The sequence below is a fragment of the Cynocephalus volans genome, chromosome 1 (genome assembly GCF_027409185.1).
Source record: "Cynocephalus volans isolate mCynVol1 chromosome 1, mCynVol1.pri, whole genome shotgun sequence".
Lineage (NCBI taxonomy): Eukaryota > Metazoa > Chordata > Mammalia > Dermoptera > Cynocephalidae > Cynocephalus > Cynocephalus volans.
The window spans coordinates 109,649,759-109,667,885 of record NC_084460.1 but is presented as its reverse complement, the minus strand read 5'-3'; the positions used below and the strand labels follow the sequence as shown (position 1 = coordinate 109,667,885).

General features: G+C 39.4%; 1 protein-coding gene across 3 annotated transcripts in view; it reads left to right on the top strand.

The window, feature by feature from the left end:
* DGKG (diacylglycerol kinase gamma) overlaps nucleotides 1-16,096 on the top strand; it is a 148,589-nt gene extending 132,493 nt beyond the window's left edge. For all 3 annotated transcript variants that reach the window (XM_063092352.1, XM_063092351.1, XM_063092350.1), the window contains 3 exons: nucleotides 3,778-3,898; nucleotides 6,115-6,175; nucleotides 15,998-16,096. In XM_063092352.1, the coding sequence (XP_062948422.1) occupies nucleotides 3,778-3,898; nucleotides 6,115-6,175; nucleotides 15,998-16,096 (281 nt within the window). The remainder of the gene's footprint in view (nucleotides 1-3,777; nucleotides 3,899-6,114; nucleotides 6,176-15,997) is intronic.
* The last annotated feature ends 2,031 nt before the right edge of the window (nucleotides 16,097-18,127 follow it).

The window sequence follows — 18,127 nt, the reverse complement described above, 5'->3', positions numbered from 1 at the left end:
TGTATTTATTCCCGTACAGGTGGAAATTATGGGGGTGGTGGAGATTTTGCTATTATAAATATGATGCCACAATGTACGTATTTGTATGAACTTAGGTTCTGTGAATAATTTCTCATGATCAATACCAAGAAAAAAGAATAGTGGATCAAACAGTATGACAGTTTTAGACTCTTATTGCAATTGGCCAAATTCTTTCCCAAAAGTTGACTCATATGTCATCAGTGTGAAAAATTGTACACATTTCATCTTCTCTTCCCCAGCACTTGGTGTTATGATTGGTGCCACTGAGGAGTTTTGGTGTGGGGATGACATGATCAGATTTGCATTTATAAAACCACATCCTGGAGGCTGAACCAAGTGGGCAAGATTAGAACTGCTATTGTTGTCTTTGCTGTTCCTCCTCTGCTTCCACATTCTCCTTTTTCCATTTTGCCATAAATGAGAAATAAATAAGAGCAGTGCTAAAAGGCTGAGTTCTGTGGCTACAACAAGCTTGTGCCTGGCCCAGAGACCCTCCTTCCTCCAGCTCTGGCCAAAAAGTCTCTGAACAGTAATTCTCCTTAGGGAAAAATATTTTTTATGTGTTCCAATGAAATTGCCAAGTGGGTTTATTACTAAATTAATTTTTTCCTCCATCCTATGACTCTTCAACTCAACATAAGATCATCCCTGTGCCCAGAATGTTCTCCCTCCTTCCTCTTCTCAATCCAGCAAATTTCCTTGGCATTCATCCTTCAAGACCTTCCTTAAATATCTGTGACATCTTCTGTACCTTATCCAGCCAGAATCAGTCACTCGGGCTTCCTTGATCTTGTAGTTCAATTACAGCATTTTCTACACCCAACTCTGTTTCTCCTTCTTGGCCAAGAGTCCTTCAAGAAGAGAACATTCTGTATTCCCAGTTCTTAACCCACTATCTGGCACTTGGTTGTAACTCAGTAGCTCTTGAAGAATGAGTGAGTGAATTCCTGTTTTACAAAAGTGCATAGACATTCCATCTTAAATACTAAGGAGTTCAAGAGTGTAAAGACAATATGGAGATTATATGAATTACCAAATCCCATTCTGAATTTGGTGCTTGAGGTAAAACAGATACCTGGTATACCAGATGTCCCAATCCTTAATTCTGTTTTCTGTATACTAACTATTTTGTGTGCTTAGATGCTGATTCACAATCCATCCCCTTTCTTTCATTTTTAACTCCAAATTTAATTTGTGTCTCGCTGTTTCCATGATAGAAGAAAAAGGGGATCTACCAATGCCAGAATTTCCCAAAGTGTGTTCCAAAGAGTACCATGGGCTGTTTGTAAGTGTCACACAAAAGTCTTATGGTCTGATAAATTTAGGAAACAAAGTTAAACAGATTTCTTGACCTCAGGACTTCTCAGTAGACATTCTAGAAAGTCGAAAGAAAAATTACTTAGGCAATTGTGGAGAAGCAGAAGAGCAATGAAGTCTCGCTTCGGTAGGAGTCAGGAGTCATCCTAGCCTCTTTAAGCCATGGAAGATTCAGAGCACAAATTGAAGGGCACGATGGCAAAAAGTACACCAAGATTTTAGCCCCTTTCCCTACATTTATATATATATTTCCTCAGTCCCACATCTGTGTAAGCCCCAACTCACCCACCCACCCGCCCGCCCATACTGATGAGATCAGCCTTCATTACGTCTCTTCCAGAGCCAGGAAGCAAGGTAATGTGTGGGAAGTGAAAGCTGCAAGGTAATGTGTGGGAAGTGATAACAACTTTAGAGTTAAAGCCATTCAACAGGAAAATTTGTTAAAAGACCAAGACATTGTAAAACTGAAACACTTGAGTCTATTAAGTCCCCTACTTCTTAGAACATTTTGTCACCAGAGAATGTTTCAAGTAGGGAAAACATTGAATTATCACAGCACTATCAGCTACCAAAGCCTGGTACAAAGAGCAGCATTTTACAAGACATCTGTCTCCGCCACTAGAGAAATTTCTAAAAAGTTCTGCTCCTCTTTTGTCCTCCTCTCTCCTACCTCAGCAGAACTCCCCCACCCTCTTCACCCCTAGACACACTGTAATTTCTCTCCTTCCTCCTCTTCCTCTTTCTCTTCTCCTCCTCCCACCCCATCTCCTTTTCCTCCTTTCTCTCTCTCTCTCACTCTCTCTCTCTCTCTCTCTCTCTCCCCCATTCATAGCCCATGTTGTTTTCACAGACTCTATTAAAATGACACAGTAAGCTAAGAGTATCCAATCGTTCTTCAACCCTCTTTGGTAAGAAGGGAACTAATTAAGTGACTAGAGGTTTAGACATTTGCTGTTTATTAGGTCCAAATTCCTTCAGAGAGCCTGGAGCATTCTCCTAAAACAAACATTATCTTTTCTGGAGTTCTTTTTTATTGCAAGTCCAAATGAAATGGAGAGTTTAAGGAGATAGTATCTTTTCACAGACGTGAAGAAAAGAGTACAGGAGAAGGACAATGGGAGCATCCATGTAGACGAGAAACACTATGTGCCCGACACAGAAAGTCTAAGGCAGTTTGTGTATCTGTTGGCAGCTGACGTTCGCCAGTGACCAGTAATTTTGACTCTAGCAATGTTGACACGTTTGCGGTCAGCCCAATGGTTTTCTTTAACTGTCCTCATTAGAAAAACATCCATCAAGAGAATTTTTTTAAATAATAGTTGGTCTTCTAAACAAAAAAGTAAAGACAAACCCAAATATCTCCTTGCCAATCTCAACAAACACTGTTACAATATACCAGGAGGCACTTTAGAAGACAGAAGCCATCTGTTAAACAAGCAAAGGAATTAACATAGACAGAATTTTCTAGTTTATGGATATTAGGATGTTAGTGATAAAGCCACGACCTATGAAAAAAGTACTTTTGCCTTGGCAGGCAAAGGAATGGAAGCTTTTTTAAAATCTGCCTTTTTATTTTAATTCTGTTTTGAATAAATAAAAATTGTGTTGTAAAGTGAGTCTTGAGCCCAACATCAAACATTAATCCTGCCATTACTTTCACAAGAACTTGGGAAAGCACAATCCAAGCTTTACGAACTCTGAGAAAAAGGACCTCTTCCAGGTTCTGAAATGGAAGCAACTGCCGCCGTGGGGGGCCATCAATTCTGTGTGATTCTGAGCCTGAGACTCATATTTTCTGCCCCTCCCTTTCTACTGTGGGCCCACAATAATCTGGTGCAGGTTAAATATTCTTTTCCTTGGCTTAGATTAGGCACCTGGTGTCCTGAAAGAGGTCACGGATATTCTCGAGGTTGTCCAGGGAGGTTGGCTCACCAGTGGCTTACCACAAGCCAACTTTGAGGTTAATTAACCATCAGTCATCATCAGTGGGGCCAAGATATTATTTAGACATTCAGAGAAGAGAGGCTTGATCCAGCTATGGATAATGGCCTTCATCAACATTCCTTCCTAGGCTAGTACCAAATCAATATGTCTTTAGCTGCACTAGGGGGCTGAAAATTATTTCAGAAATAGCTGGTTCATCATTTAAGTTACTTTACCTTCGAAGGGACTTCTTAGCATGTCAGCTTATTAACTGAATGAATATTAATGTTCTGTATCAAAATCTTGTTTCACTACAACTGGGCTTCTGTTCATGAAAAGGTAGTTACTGACCCTTGAGGAAAGGCCTTATTCAGAGTGAGTATGGAAAAGCTGTTTGGTGCTAAATGAAAAGATGCTGATGGATCTGGGTCAGCCATCTCAGGACCAGTCCTGGCCAGAGCCAGCCCAAGGAACAGAGAGATGCATGTACATTGCTTTTGCTGTCTCACTCTGCAGACCTTGGTGACCAGCTCCTTGAAGTGGTGGGGCTGGAGGGAGCCATGGAGATGGGGCAGATCTACACTGGCCTGAAGAGTGCAGGCAGGAGGCTGGCCCAGTGCTCCTCTGTCACCATCAGGTACGTGTCCTCATTGCCCAGCAGCCTCTGAGACTACCCCCCTCCCTAAACCTTCTTGCAGAGGACAGATAGGAAGCCATCTTTGGATGTCAGGGCAGAGAAAGTGGGACACAGAAGATTGTTAACATTTGTAAAGAACATCTTTGTAGACCCTTTTCCAAACAGGATGTCCAGGACATCAACTAGAGGATCCACCACAACCAGTTTGCTGTTCTCCTAACATGACCTGGTGAAATTCTCTAAACAGGAGTATAAGATTATGAGATCCAGAGAACCAGAGGTCCAACTCCTTGCCTTTTTTAATATCTTCAAATTAAAATGTTAGAGATATGCCAGAGGACACACTCTGATAAAAACCAGGTTTTCTGCTTACTCTGCTTTTTCTTGGATAGTGGCCTTGGAGATGCTATCTCCTATAAGCCTTTTTACAATAACCCATCAACATCAGCAGACCTGTCATAATTGACTAAGAGGATGACAACCCTTCCGGGTATGGACCACACAGGTCAGCCACTGCAGGCTCCTGGAAGAGATGGGATCTAATAGAGGTCTGATTTCAGTTGCCTCTGTTTTGTCTCAGATTCTTCCTCCACCTGATCATTTCAGAAGTCTTTATTCCTTTCCTTTTACCATTTGATTGCTATGGATCAAATCTGTTAGTATGCCTTGGGGATCTCCTAGAGGGAACCACAATATGCAGGGCTTCCCAAAGATATTCAACCACAGATCCCTTTTCTCCCAGAGCCTCTTGGGCAAGTGTCGTCAGAGTACATTGGAGGAAATTCTGTTCTCGGCACGAAACTGCATCCCTCAGAAAGGTCCCCACAGCTGGCTCCCTGATGTCTCTTAGCTGAAGTTCTATTCCACTAACCCCTTTCTTAATTCCTTCTCTTTGTCTTCTCTATCTTTTCTATTCCCCAAAGGTTTGCTCCCCTTTCTTTCTGAGCTGTTGTTATGCTAGGGCCCCTGTTTTCCAGATTAATCTCTCTAGTCCTGTCCCTTCTCTGGGACTCTAATACTGAATAGGTCCATTCTGTTAACTCATCTAAGCCATAACTTATGTAGACCCCAGAGAACATAACATCCTGATCCCTGAGAAATCAAAAAGCCATGCATAATGGGGAGGACTTTTTCTTCATATTCAGTAGATCTATTTCCAGGTAGAACAGAGCGGGTGAGCCAGGAGTCCTATCCCCCTGGGCTTTTTCCAAATACTCTTCTCAGCCCCAGGAACCAAAATGCCACTCTTTCCTCTTATTATTTGTTTTTTACTATTAGATTTATTGTTTTTATTATTAAATATCCTCAGGGTTAGTCAGAGAATCATCACATCAAAACACAGTTTTCCTCTTTCATTTCGTAATTTCAAAAAAAAAGGCAGATGCCAAGCTCAGGTGGGGCTTCTCAGCCAGTCAGTGGAAATTGTTCCCCATTCACCCAGACCAGAGACCTCCAAAGGGCCTGTTTTTTCCTTCTGAAGCAAATGTAGCATGAATTCACAACTCTTCTACAGAAGAAGTCAGAAGACTTGATATCTCTCCTTTTACGAATCCATATGCCAGAAAAGCCATGTCCCAAGCAAGAGAGCAACACTTTCCCCTCTCCTCCTGCCCCAGACAATATGCCTAGATGACCCCCTCTCCCAGCTAAGCCTAGTCCACAGTCCATGCAATCCAGAGTGTGCTGTTGTTCACAAGATGAAAGAGGAGATGGTTAGGACTGAGTGCAAGACAAGACACACTCAGACCTGAGCCATACCTTGTATGAGTTGGAGACATTACCTCATGACATGATGTAACCTCTCACTCAGCATAAAGACCAGGCCCTTTCCCATTTCAGAGTAAAGTTTTTGGCATGAACTGCAGGCCCTCTGGCTGGTTGACTGAGGAGGGTCTGCTCAGCAGTGGTGCAGCCATGCTCGTTGGCCACTGTTTCCCAGACTTCTGTGTGTTTCACTGCTCACCCATGGCAGTGTTTCTCAAAGTGGGGTCTAAGGACCAAGGCAACAGAATCACCCATAGTGATTATTAAAACACAGAGCCCTGGGCCCAGCCCCAGACCTGCCAAATCAGAATTCCTGAAGTGGGTTCAGAAATCTATTTTTAACAGGCTCCCCAGGTAGATAAGGTCTTCCCACTCCTTTTTCCCTGAGAGGAAACAACCCTGATTCTCCAGTTCCAAGAAGCTCACTATTCTCTCGGTTTTCGGGGTTCCAGGACTAACAAGCTGCTACCAATGCAAGTGGATGGAGAGCCCTGGAGGCAGCCCCGTTGCACGGTGAGTTTTGCCCATCTTCGCGGTGGGGTGAGAAGCCTGACTTAATAGGAAATCTCTGAATCTCAGAGTTGCAGGGACCTTGGAAAACCATCTAGTGCAGCCCCTCTTCCTACATTCATCCATCCGCTCACTTACCTGCCAAACTTTTGTCGAATGCCTGCCATGTGCCAGACACTGTGAGGCACCAGTTACAATGAGACCTAGACCCATCTTCAAGGAGCTCACAGTTCTAGATGGTAAATTCTGAGACTTCATCCACAGTACCCCTGACAGCTTCAGTATGCATCATTCCAGTGGCAGTGAACATACCACCTCAGAAAGAACAAGTCTAATGGTTGGAAAGTGCTTCCTTATGTGGAGGCCAAATCTGCACACTTAGCTAGGACTTTCAGCCAGTTGTCCTGTCCACTGGGGCTCCTGGGAGAGAATTCTCAAAGTGCATAGACATACTTTCCCACAGGTGCTCCACAGCCCTGAGAACTCCACTGAAAGGGTCACCACACGGGCTATCTGTTTTGTGTATGGCATTCTCACCCAGCACGTAGTACAGTGCCTGGTTTGTAACAGTTGCACAGTAAAATGTGTTGAATGATGAATAAAGGACTGAACAAATGAACAAACAAAATAGAAGGAGCATCCCCAGTCCCTGACTTAACATATCTATGTTAGCTCTCCATTTAATCACCACAATAGGAGCCATGCATCCTTCTCTCTTAGGTTGTTTTTGGTTAGGAACCCAGCTAGAAATTCCATGGTGCAAAGAAACCATTGTCCTGGCTTTCAAGGGCTCTAGTGGGATATTATATGAGTAATACCATCAATACGATTGCAAATATGTGAATCTCAAAAGACAAAAGTTGAGTTTCTAAGCTTCCTCATTCTAGTGGAGTATTCAGATACCTGCTATTTTGACCCCTTCATAACATCAGGTTGTTTTCTACTAGAGAGAGGGTTTTCACAAGCCTGCTGAGAAGAGATGGCATCTTCTATAAGGTTATCAAAGACAGAAATTTCTCTGCAAGATCTGACATCAATCTTATGAAGACTAAGAAAAAGATGAAAACACACTACAGCAAAAACTAATAATGGCTTTCCACCTTGCTGGAATTAGGAATGATGGAGGGAATTCCTACTGCTTATCATTTTTAAGGAGCTAAGCTGAGAAAAATCTATCCATGTGCCTCCTATCTATTAAAAAAAAAAAAAAGGCTGGAAGAAATCAAACCCTCTTTCACCTGATTCAGTGATATCTGCAAAGTAGGTTGCCATTCCTCTAAATCCAAGCACTGGTTTTTGAAATAGCCACATAGTTTCCTCTCCTCCCACTCTCACCCTCTCCTCCCTGGCACCCTTCAGAGATTACAACTCACTATGAAAAAATGTGTGACCCAATAATTTTATGGTATGAAGTCCAGAAATCCATATGTAAAGATATATTAGTCTGCTTGGGCTGCCATAACAGAATACCACAAACTGGTAGCTCAAATACCAGAAATCTATTTTCTCACAGTTCTGGAGGCTGGAAGCCCAAGATCAAGGTACTGACAGGGTTGGTTTCTAGTGAGGCCTCTCTTTCTGACTTGCAGATGGCCACCTTCTCACTGTGTCCTCACATGGCCTTTCTTCTGTGTGTGTTCACTCCTGTTATCTCTTCCTCTTCTTATAAGGACACCAGTCCTCAAGGATCAGGCCCCACCATTGTGACCTCATTTAACCTTAATCACCTCCTTAAAGGCCTTTTATACAAATACAGTCACATTGGTGTTAAGGCTTCAACATATGAATTGGGGGGACACAATTCAGCTCATGACAGAACTAAACTTGCAAGGTTTAAAACAAATGTCCCCCTTGAAATATTTTCTTGAAGATGCACACCAACCAAGAAACATTTCAAAGTTAAAGATTTAAAAATGGGATATCACAGCACAAAAGAACTTTCAGCAAAAAATAAAACTAGTTAAATTAGAATGAAATTTTTGAAAAAAGAAATCCATTAAATATGGTTATGCAACAGAATGCAAAGGGCCAATATCATTCTTCGGAAGAGAAGATATAGAATGTAAACATTAGTAACCTGGATCTCAAACCTAAGGTTATATTAACAAAGGCTGAAAGCATGTGGGAGACACTTCTGAAGGATTGATAAAAATATGCTAATTTTCTCATTGTCTCTATTTTGATGATTAAAAAATATAAATCAGAAGAAAACAGTAATAGCTAGATAATCACTAGCGAAAGTGAAAACAAGGATCACACCTTTCAAATCCAGGAGAAATGAAAATATACAAGCCCTATCAACGTAGTATGAGAGAGAAAGCAAATAACAAGCCAACATTTAAAATTTTTTTGAAGTAAGATGAAAGAAGTTAAGAATAAATATATCAATACTGATTTAAAAACAGATGGGTTAAAGTCCCCTATTAAAAGACCAATACTCTTATATTGGGTTAAAAATTAAAATCCAAATATATGCTTCTTACAGAAGATACACCTAAAACAAAAGGATACATACATATCTATGTTTGCATATGTGTATCTTTTTATTTTATTTTTTATCAAGCATAGAGAAATGAAAAGTAAGAAATGGTAACATTAATTATATTAATTTTAGGCAAACTAACCTTCCAACATGTCAAAAGCTTAAAGCAGGATAAGGAAAGTCATTTTTTATTTGATGAAAGTACACTTAATTATGAGATGTAGTGGTCATAAAATTTTAGACATTTAATAACCAAATCAAAAATAGTAGAAAACTGAAAAACAATATTAATATATATTCTGAGAAAAAACAGATATATAAGAAGTTAACAGAAGGACAGTTGTTGAGAGACTTTAAAATATTTGTTTCACCTTTGAAGTCATGTAGCAAAAAATAAATGCACTAAAGCTTAGAAGAAATAACTCAATAACCTATAAAAAATTAAATATCCTATTTTTTCAAGGATTCATAACTTACTAAAATAGATCATAAACTAGTTTCAAAAAAAAAAAACTCTATAAAACTCAAAAGGATAAAAGATAAAGGTCATTTTCTTTGACCAAAAAAACAATGAAAAGGGGCTGGCTGGTTAGTTTAGTTGGTTAGAGTGCAGAGTTAATAACACCAAGGTCAAGGGTTCATATCCCCATACTGGCCAACCACCAAAAAAAAAAAAAAAAAAAAAAAAAAAAGCACACTAAAACTAGAAATTACTAATGGAAGATTAAATGAATAAACAAACAAAATCCAGTCGCTTGGAAACTTTAAAATCCTAAAGAACAGTACACTCAAAAAGTGATCAAAATCACCATTATTGACTACTAAAAAAATCTTTAAATAGAAAGCTCTAGTTCAAAACTTGTGAGATAGAGTCTAAACTGTACTTGGGAGTAAATTCAAAGTTTTATATACTACCATCATATAAAAAGGAAAAAAATGTAATGAATAATTCCAAGATTAGAAGAACAATACAAAAAAGGAGAAGCAGAAGGAAGAAAATAATAAAGATAAAAGTAGAAATTAAATAATTAAAAAACAGGAAAACCTAGAACTAATTCTTCAAACATGTCAAATGTTTGAAAACTTAATTTTTTAAAGAGAAAAACAGAAATCAGGTATTAGACTGTTAAAAAATATGTAATAAATGTAATATAAAATATAAATATGAATGTGGCAAAGACTTTATTTAATTATAAGACAATATACATAATCATCTTGATTCTAATAAACTTGACCATCTTAAGAAAATGAATGAAAATCCTGGTAATCATTAATGAAATGGAAAATGCTTTCAAAAAATTACATATAAAATTATCTTAAAACAGATAGTCTTGCTGGTAAGTTCTTCCATACAATTAGGAAATAAATATTTAGGTAAACTGTTGCATAGTATAGACAAACATAGAAAGCCACCTAATCCATTTTATAAAATGAAGACAGATACTATAACCTAACCAAAATTACACATGAAAACAGAAAACTACTGACCAATCTTAAATATGCATATGTTATAAAAATTCTAGTTAAAGTATTAGTAGGCATAATTGATCAATATGTTAAAAGAACTATTCATCCCTCAGAGCATATCAGAGGAATAAAATGAAGTCTTCTAATATCAGTTTAGGTAGAAAAATTACACAATAATATAATAGATGACCCAAAAGTATTCAATTACATTCAATATTTCTGATTTTTAAAGATAAAAACTAGAAAAGTAAGACCAGAAAGTTACTCCTTTAAAATATTTTAAAATATCTATGTTAAACCTGTAATTAATATTTTACTTAATAGTAAAACACTAGAGGAATTCTCATTCAAATCATGGACAAGATATGTATACTGACATTGTTTGAAAGTTCTAGCCAATGCAATATACATGAAGCAGAAAAGAAACAATAATTTGGAAAAGAGTAAAAACTGTCATTATTTTCAGATGATATGATTATATATATAAAAAGCTAATAGAATCAACTGAACCCTCATTGGATAAATTATTTCAGTGAAGCCCTATAAAAAGATAGACAAAAATTAATAGCTTTCTTATTTACCAGCAATAACCAATCCAAAGAATATAAAAGAAAAAACTTAAAATATCATAATAGCAGCAACAAAAGACATAAAAGACTGCAATGAATTATGGAAAATGGATGAAGATGAATATAAGACTTAAAAATATATAAAAAAAAGATCTGAACACAAAAATACCCCATGTTCCTAAATAAGGATCCCCAAATCCCAAAGCACTTGCTTTGTTAACTTAACAAAATAAAATAATTCTAGGGCATTTTATAAAACAACTACAAGAAAGGACTTCTCACAAGATATTAAAATAATTATAAAGCCACAATAATTTGAATAATATGTTATTGGCACAATATTGTATAGATAAATCAATAGTACAGAAGAGAGCCCTAAGAAACCCTAGTATACATAAAAACTAATGAAAGAAAAAGAAAGACTACGAACTAATTAGAAGGAGATGGACTGTTCAACATATGCTATCCAAGAAATTGTCTGTATGTCATTACGTACCTTCCTCTCTTACCTCAAACTATATTCCAAAAACAAAAAACAAAAAAACAAAAAAAACAACTTCAATTCAAAGAATTAAATGTTACTAGCTACGGGAAAACATAGATGATTATAATTACACTGTGGACAGGGGTTCCTAAACAAAAAGTCACATATTTGACTAATAACCAATTTTAGATTCTACAAGTCAAGAATCAATATAGATATGTAAAAGGCCAAGGACAAGGTGTTTGCAATAGCTATCTCAAACAGCAGGTTAATTCCTATGAGGTATGAAGAAACCAGCTTTTAGAATACAGCAGGAAAAAAATACTATCAATGTAATCGTGAACAGGCAGTTCATAGAAGAAATGCCATGCACTAATAAACCTATGAAATAATATCACAAGTTTAAAAAAAGGAAGGAAAGGTTTTTAAGTTACAACAGTAAATGAATGCTATGCCATGTTTTACTTACCAATTAGCACAGTTTTGTTTGTTTCTTTATTTCTTTGTTTAAAGATAATATTCATTGCTGTCAAGGGTGTGGTGCGGCCAGCACACTCATGCAGTGAGGCAAAAGTATAATCTGGTACAGCCAGTCTGGAAAGCATCTGGAGCCATGTATCAGGAAGAAACATTACAAATATTAATATAAATTGATGCAGTTCATTTACTTTCACCCTTAAAAATTGTTTATATACTTCTAGGAATTTATTCTATGTAAAATACAGATTCTCGAATACAGACAGAGACTGATATATAAGAATATATAAGTTTCTACATTACCCTTCATGGCAATAAATTGGAAATTACCTAAAAGCCCAACATTTAAGGAAGGGATTCAATCAGCTAAGTGGGATTCATCAAATGGAATCATTTCCAGCCATTGAAAATCATATCTAACAAATATTTAATGACACCAGAAATGCTTGTGAAATAATGTTAAATGAAAACAGCAGAGTAAGAAGCTGATTTCAATTTTATTACTAATATATGAGCATAGAAACAAATGGAAAGCAATATGCCAAAAAGTTAGCAGTTATTACCTCTATGTGATTTTTAATTTTTTTCCATGTTTTCTAAATTCTTAAAAACAAGCATTATTTGTTTATACATAGAAACATATGTATATAAGATGATCTCTCATACTTCACTATCACAGTTAGATGGCATAATTTGAGCCTCAAAATTCAGAATCTTCTCCCAGAGTTAGATAGTAGAATCTCAAGGTTGAAAGTGATCCTAGTTATCTAGCCTAGTGAGTCCCAAGGGTATGCATCCGAATAACCTGGAGGGGTTTTAGAACACAAATTGCTGGGCCATATCCCCGATTTGCTGATTCAGTGGATCTGGATACCTTCGAATCTTCATTTCTAACAAGTTCCAAGGTGATGCTGAAACTGCTCGTCTAGGTACCACACACTGAGAACCAATACTATAGTCGAATTTTCTGACTTACCAATAAATCCCGCACTTTTCCACCCCTTGCAAATCCTGATTGTCCAACTACATTTGAAGACCTCTGAAAGCAGAAAACATTCCCATGAAGCAGGACATGCTAAAATCTTGGAGAACCCAGAAATAGCTAAGACCTGAAAGATTATGCAAATCCTCTCCTCCTCCCTTAGCCTCACTTTAAGCAGGAATGTTTCCTTAACTTTTTAAGATATTTTTTAAGGAATATTTCCTTAACTTTTTAAGACTATTTGAGATCTTTCATGTTTGTACCTTTATACTTATCTCCAGGTAAAATTAGAGCAGACCTTGGACACTTCCCAAGTGATTCGGGGAGGGTTCACACTTACAGTTATTGACCACTTTAGTAGGCATGATCTGAATCATTCGTCCTGAGACGACAACGTTCAGGAAGAAGTCTTTCAGTATATTGCTTCTCTTGAAGTAATAAAAATGTGTTGATTCCCAGAAAATGGCCCCCCAAACAAAGTCAAGCCCCAGTACTCATGAAGTTTAAAATTTTATTACATATCAAAGAGAAAATTATGTGCTGCAGTAGTTTCGTGAATTTTGAACTATTACACAAGAGTCTACTGTACCAATTCTGTCTGTAATGAGCGCAGAAAACTGACAACATGGGGCTGCTGTCCTTAGTGCTTGCCAGGTTTTGTGAGTGTAAAGAATGGTTTTTAAGAAAATCATGGAGACTTTGGTTAAATGCCTGACCTGCTCAATTACCAGGGAAGTTTGGGTTTTAACTACAGGCACGTGGGATGCTCTCTTTCTATCAGGGGTTGAAAGGATAGTTTAGCCACATCCTACTATCTCCTAAAATGGGATTTTTATTTTACCCACTAGCCCCTCCTAATATGGAGGTAAGGGACTGACATCTCTTTGACTCAAAGTGAGGATATGAACTCATACTTCTCTCAGTTATCTGTAGTAATAGAATTCACAGAGATGACCAAAATATCATGTTACCCAGGAGCTCCAAACTCCTACCCTATCAAGACCTTTGTCAAAACTGCTGAAAAACCAAATGGGAAGGGATTTGAGTTTCACTTCCTCTTCTTTTCCCTGGAGGTGCTAAAAAGCAAATAAATTGCTCAGCTAGAGGGAGAAAAAAGAGAAGCTAAGGTCTTCTATGTCTAAAAAAATGGGCTCCATCAGCGAGAAATGTAGGTAGTGCACCAGCTGCCACCCTGTGCCCCAAACATAGCCCTCTCCACTGCCAGAATGTGTTCTCTTTCTTCTTGGTTGTGCTCATTAGTCGGTACATGTACTCTGAATGGGCACCACACTGGCTCAGGGAATACTATGGTGAATAAGCTACAGTCCTTCCCCTCAACGGACACATGAGCTCAGGAGTGAGGGAAGGTTTACCACAAGGGAATGTGCCACAAATCACTATCATCAGAGAATGCTAAATTGCATGCCACAGATAAGCGCTGTCAGAGTCTCCAGTCTATGCTTCACTTCCATGAATTCTGGAATAAACATGACACCTACAATGAGACACACAACACAAGATGTTACTTGATGTATTCTCAGGTTGCTCTTCTGGTAACTACCTTTCCCCTTCTAGATCTCCAGGCTGACCAAAGCCAATATAAGGGTCCTTTTCAGCTTCCATCACCAGGCTATGCTAATTATCCACAATGTATTTTGCTTTCATCTTTTTCTTTCCATTTCCTAGAGCCTTATAAATATAAAAGCTGGCTTACTGTAGTGCCCTCTTAGCCAGAAGCTTCCACTCCAGCTCACCGTGACAGCAGCTGTTGAATAATTTCCCTCAGACTCTTTTTTCATCACGTTATTCTCCAGCTGGAAAGGTCATCTCTCATGGTTCCTTATTATCTCACATAAACGCAGTCTTGCCACCTCCCCTTTAAAGCTCTACACCAACTGCCCCACCTGCATCCCTGCCCACATTTCTCATCCTTCACCCCACACTCAGCCTGCTCATAAGTGGCTCCTCTACCCGGTGCCTTCTCCTTCTCTTTTCAGCAACACATTTCCTTTCTATCCTTCAAATCTTGAAATTCTTCCCTAATTGCTTCATGATTCTCTTCTCATTCCTTACATAACTTCTTTTGGCACCACTTTGGTTGATCCTACATTAATTTTAACTTGTCGATGGGTCTCTCCCTTTTAGAGTTCTTCTGTGGTCACACTGTCGTTTTTCAATAATGTGGTAAAGACCATGAGAATGGGCTCATAGATTCTGTTTCTTTTGACGTCCATCTTTCTTTTTCTCCTCCAATATAAGACATGTATCTAACTAATCATTACTTTCCATTTTATAGTTTACAATGGGCTTTCACTGACGTATTTTTTGATCTTTGTGAGAAAAATAGGACAAATGTTATTATCCTCATTTTACAGTTCAGCAAGCCCTGGCTCTAAAAGTTAAATGAATTTTTCCAAAGTTTCACAGCAAAGAAGCAGAAGTCCTGGGACCCAAACCCAGGTCTTTGAATCCTAAGTGCTTCCTGTTTCCACACCATCTTCCTACTGTGAATGTGTTATACTTGATAAATATTGTCGATAGACTGATAATGTAGGTTATTAAAGTGGCAGTGTCACAAGACCACATTCGAATAGGGATTAAGCATTTTGAAGCCATGCCCTGAGAATAAGTTTGGGAAGAAAGACAAAAATGAGAATTCATCCATATCCTTCACTTCCAATTGACTTAAAGTTTACAGGAGAAAATACTTATAAACCCTAAAATTCAAAAAAAAAAAAAATGATTTTAAAAGAAAGTAAGATCTTCCCTGGAAGGCTAAGAAAAGAGGAAACATCTAAGGGACTCACTTGGGAACTCTCCACATGATGTTGCTTGGTCAGATGTCAGACTGAAGCCTCTGGGTCAACTGGTTGACATCTCTGCACTGCCTGGACAGGAATGGTCAGGAGTAAGGGAGGCCAGAAACCTGAAGAATTGGGCTCTAGCAGTTCTGCCCTCTCTGTGTGATCTTAGGGTAATCTAAGGCCTAGTGGCGCCTTGGGCTCCCATTCCTTCATCTGTCCTACAGAGGGGTTGAATGAGAAGGTCCCGAGGTCTCCTCTGGCAGTGACATTCTGAGAGTCTATGAATAGCAAGGACACAGGACAAGTGCCAGCTGATCACCACGTGGGAAGCTCACACCTGTCTCTCCCCAGTGTTTCCGCCCCTCACTTCCAGCAGTGCCAAACTCCAGGCCCAGTCAGGGTCAAGATGCCAATTTTTAAGCTGTTCAAGGACAGTTGTCCTTCTGCATGGGGCTCCTTCCAACCCAAAGCTGGCTTTCTTTCCTCTCTCTGCAACTCACTCTCCCTTAGGCCACCAAGATTTGCATGCCACTAATTCATTTCTGCCTGTTTGCTTTTAGATTAAAATTACTCACAAGAACCAAGCACCCATGATGATGGGACCTCCCCAGAAGGGCAGCTTCTTTTCGCTGAGGAGGAAGAGCCGTTCAAAAGACTAAACAGTGTGCCAAACACCAACTAAAACAAGAAAGAAAACAAGAAACTGTAACTACACACTCACACACACACACATTTACACACACATACACACACACTCTTCTCTAACCAGTGGAAGTAAAGCTACCCTTCAGGAAGAAAACTTTACCGTGCCATACAATCTATTTCAATAGTGAATATGCCCCTAACAGAGCCAGTGCCAATAAAACATTTTGAATAGACTTAGGGCCCACCAGGGTGTGGTTGGCTCATGCAGCAAGCCCCACGTTCCCATAGGCCCGGAGTAGACCTCTCTGAGACTAAAGGAGAAATCCACCTTTCTTTCCACCAGGCCTGCAAGTTTCCTTATGGACACTCACAACGAGCAGGTTTCCTGCCTATGGTGAGATCGGATGTGGCCAAGGAAAGAACTCTGGTTCCAGAGAACTCGCACAAAGGTCCCTCTGTACAGAGACAAAACCGCCTCCAGCTCTCAGAGCAAAATCCTTGGCAGGGCTCCGCAAGCGCACGTTGGTTTCTTGGTTGTCCTTTGAGCGACAACTTTTCTCTGAACTTGCTGAGGAGGCAGAAAGGCTGTGGAAAGCTGTGTTTCCACACTCATTTCTCTGCGCTGTCAGTGGGCACTTGCGATTTTCCCCAAAGCCTTCTTCTGGTGGCTGTGTTTGTTTAGAGACGGCTCCAAGAGCCCCCAGAGCTGCCTGCGCAGCACACCTTAGATGTGGTATTTATTTTCTTAGTTCTGTGAACACCTGGGAGGGAAAGTGGAGAAACTGGGATTTATTTTTCAAATTGGTGTCATAATATTGTGTAAAAAGGGAAGAAAAAACCACCCCCAGCTTCTCTCTTTTTCAAGCCAAAGTGTGTTTCCTGTTCGAGTTCCAAGCCCTGGTGACAGACTATTCCCAAAGGCAGAGAGTATGGGAGGGAAGGGACTTTGCTGGGAAACCACGAGACACACCTTCAGGCTGGTCCCTATTGCTTCTTTGTACTTACCACTTCTGGAGTATGACCTGAAGGACCTTCTGATGGTCTTACACATGTGTGTATATATGTAGCATACATATTTATATATATGTATAAATATTTATTTACTGATGGGCTTTTCCTGATCGGAAAAAAACATAGGTAGTATGGGAACAGAAAGTAGAAAGAAAAAGAAGGTTCCTACTCCCCCACTCCACCATTTTATTGTCAAAATACATGTCCCTGTGTTGATCATAAGGTTTAAGGGAAATGAAAGTAGCTCCTTATCATGAAGAGACTGAAAACACCTCTTCTGAATCTTAAAACAATCATGAAAAATATGCTGGGCAGGATTTACTCTCCCATTTGTCAATAAGGAAACTGAGTCTCAGAGAATTTAAGAGATTTTTCCATGGTATCTTGGCTAATGTGGTTTGAAAGTAAGTGCAACTAAGAAGACATTTAATAGAAAAGAACTCACACATCTTGGAATGCGGTAATTTCTGGTCACTGAGAAGTGATTCTACCTGGATCCCCATTGCAAGGGAGGAATGAATGTGCAGCACGAGCATGGACAAGCCCGCAGGAGAAAATGAAGGCCTTGTGAGGGTTCCCAGAGGTCCTCTCTGTCCTGAACTGGAGAGAAATTGGTCAAAGTTGAAGACACTAGACAGATCATCAAATTGAACTCTCCACATATCACCTCAGCATGGTCATTAGAGTCTCATAGTTTGGAAACACTCATGGCTGCAGGAATGACCTCAGTGGAGAGTCACAGTGAAGCACCTTCTGCAAGGTGCTGTGAGCCAGGACAGAGGGGTTCAGCAGAGCTCAGTGGGCTTCATTCAGCTGGTACCAGCATTCCCCTCCCTTCCGAAGGGCGAGTCTGTGCAGAGCTTCATTGGTAGAAAGCAACGTTTGCCTCGGCCACTTTGCTCACTTGGGCCACCCCCCACCCCACCTTGAGATTTCTCAAAAGCAAACCTGGACCCACTTGACATCGCTCCACTGAGCTGCCTCTAATTTCCTTGCATGGGGCCATGAGCTGTTAAGATTTTGTGTACAAATTG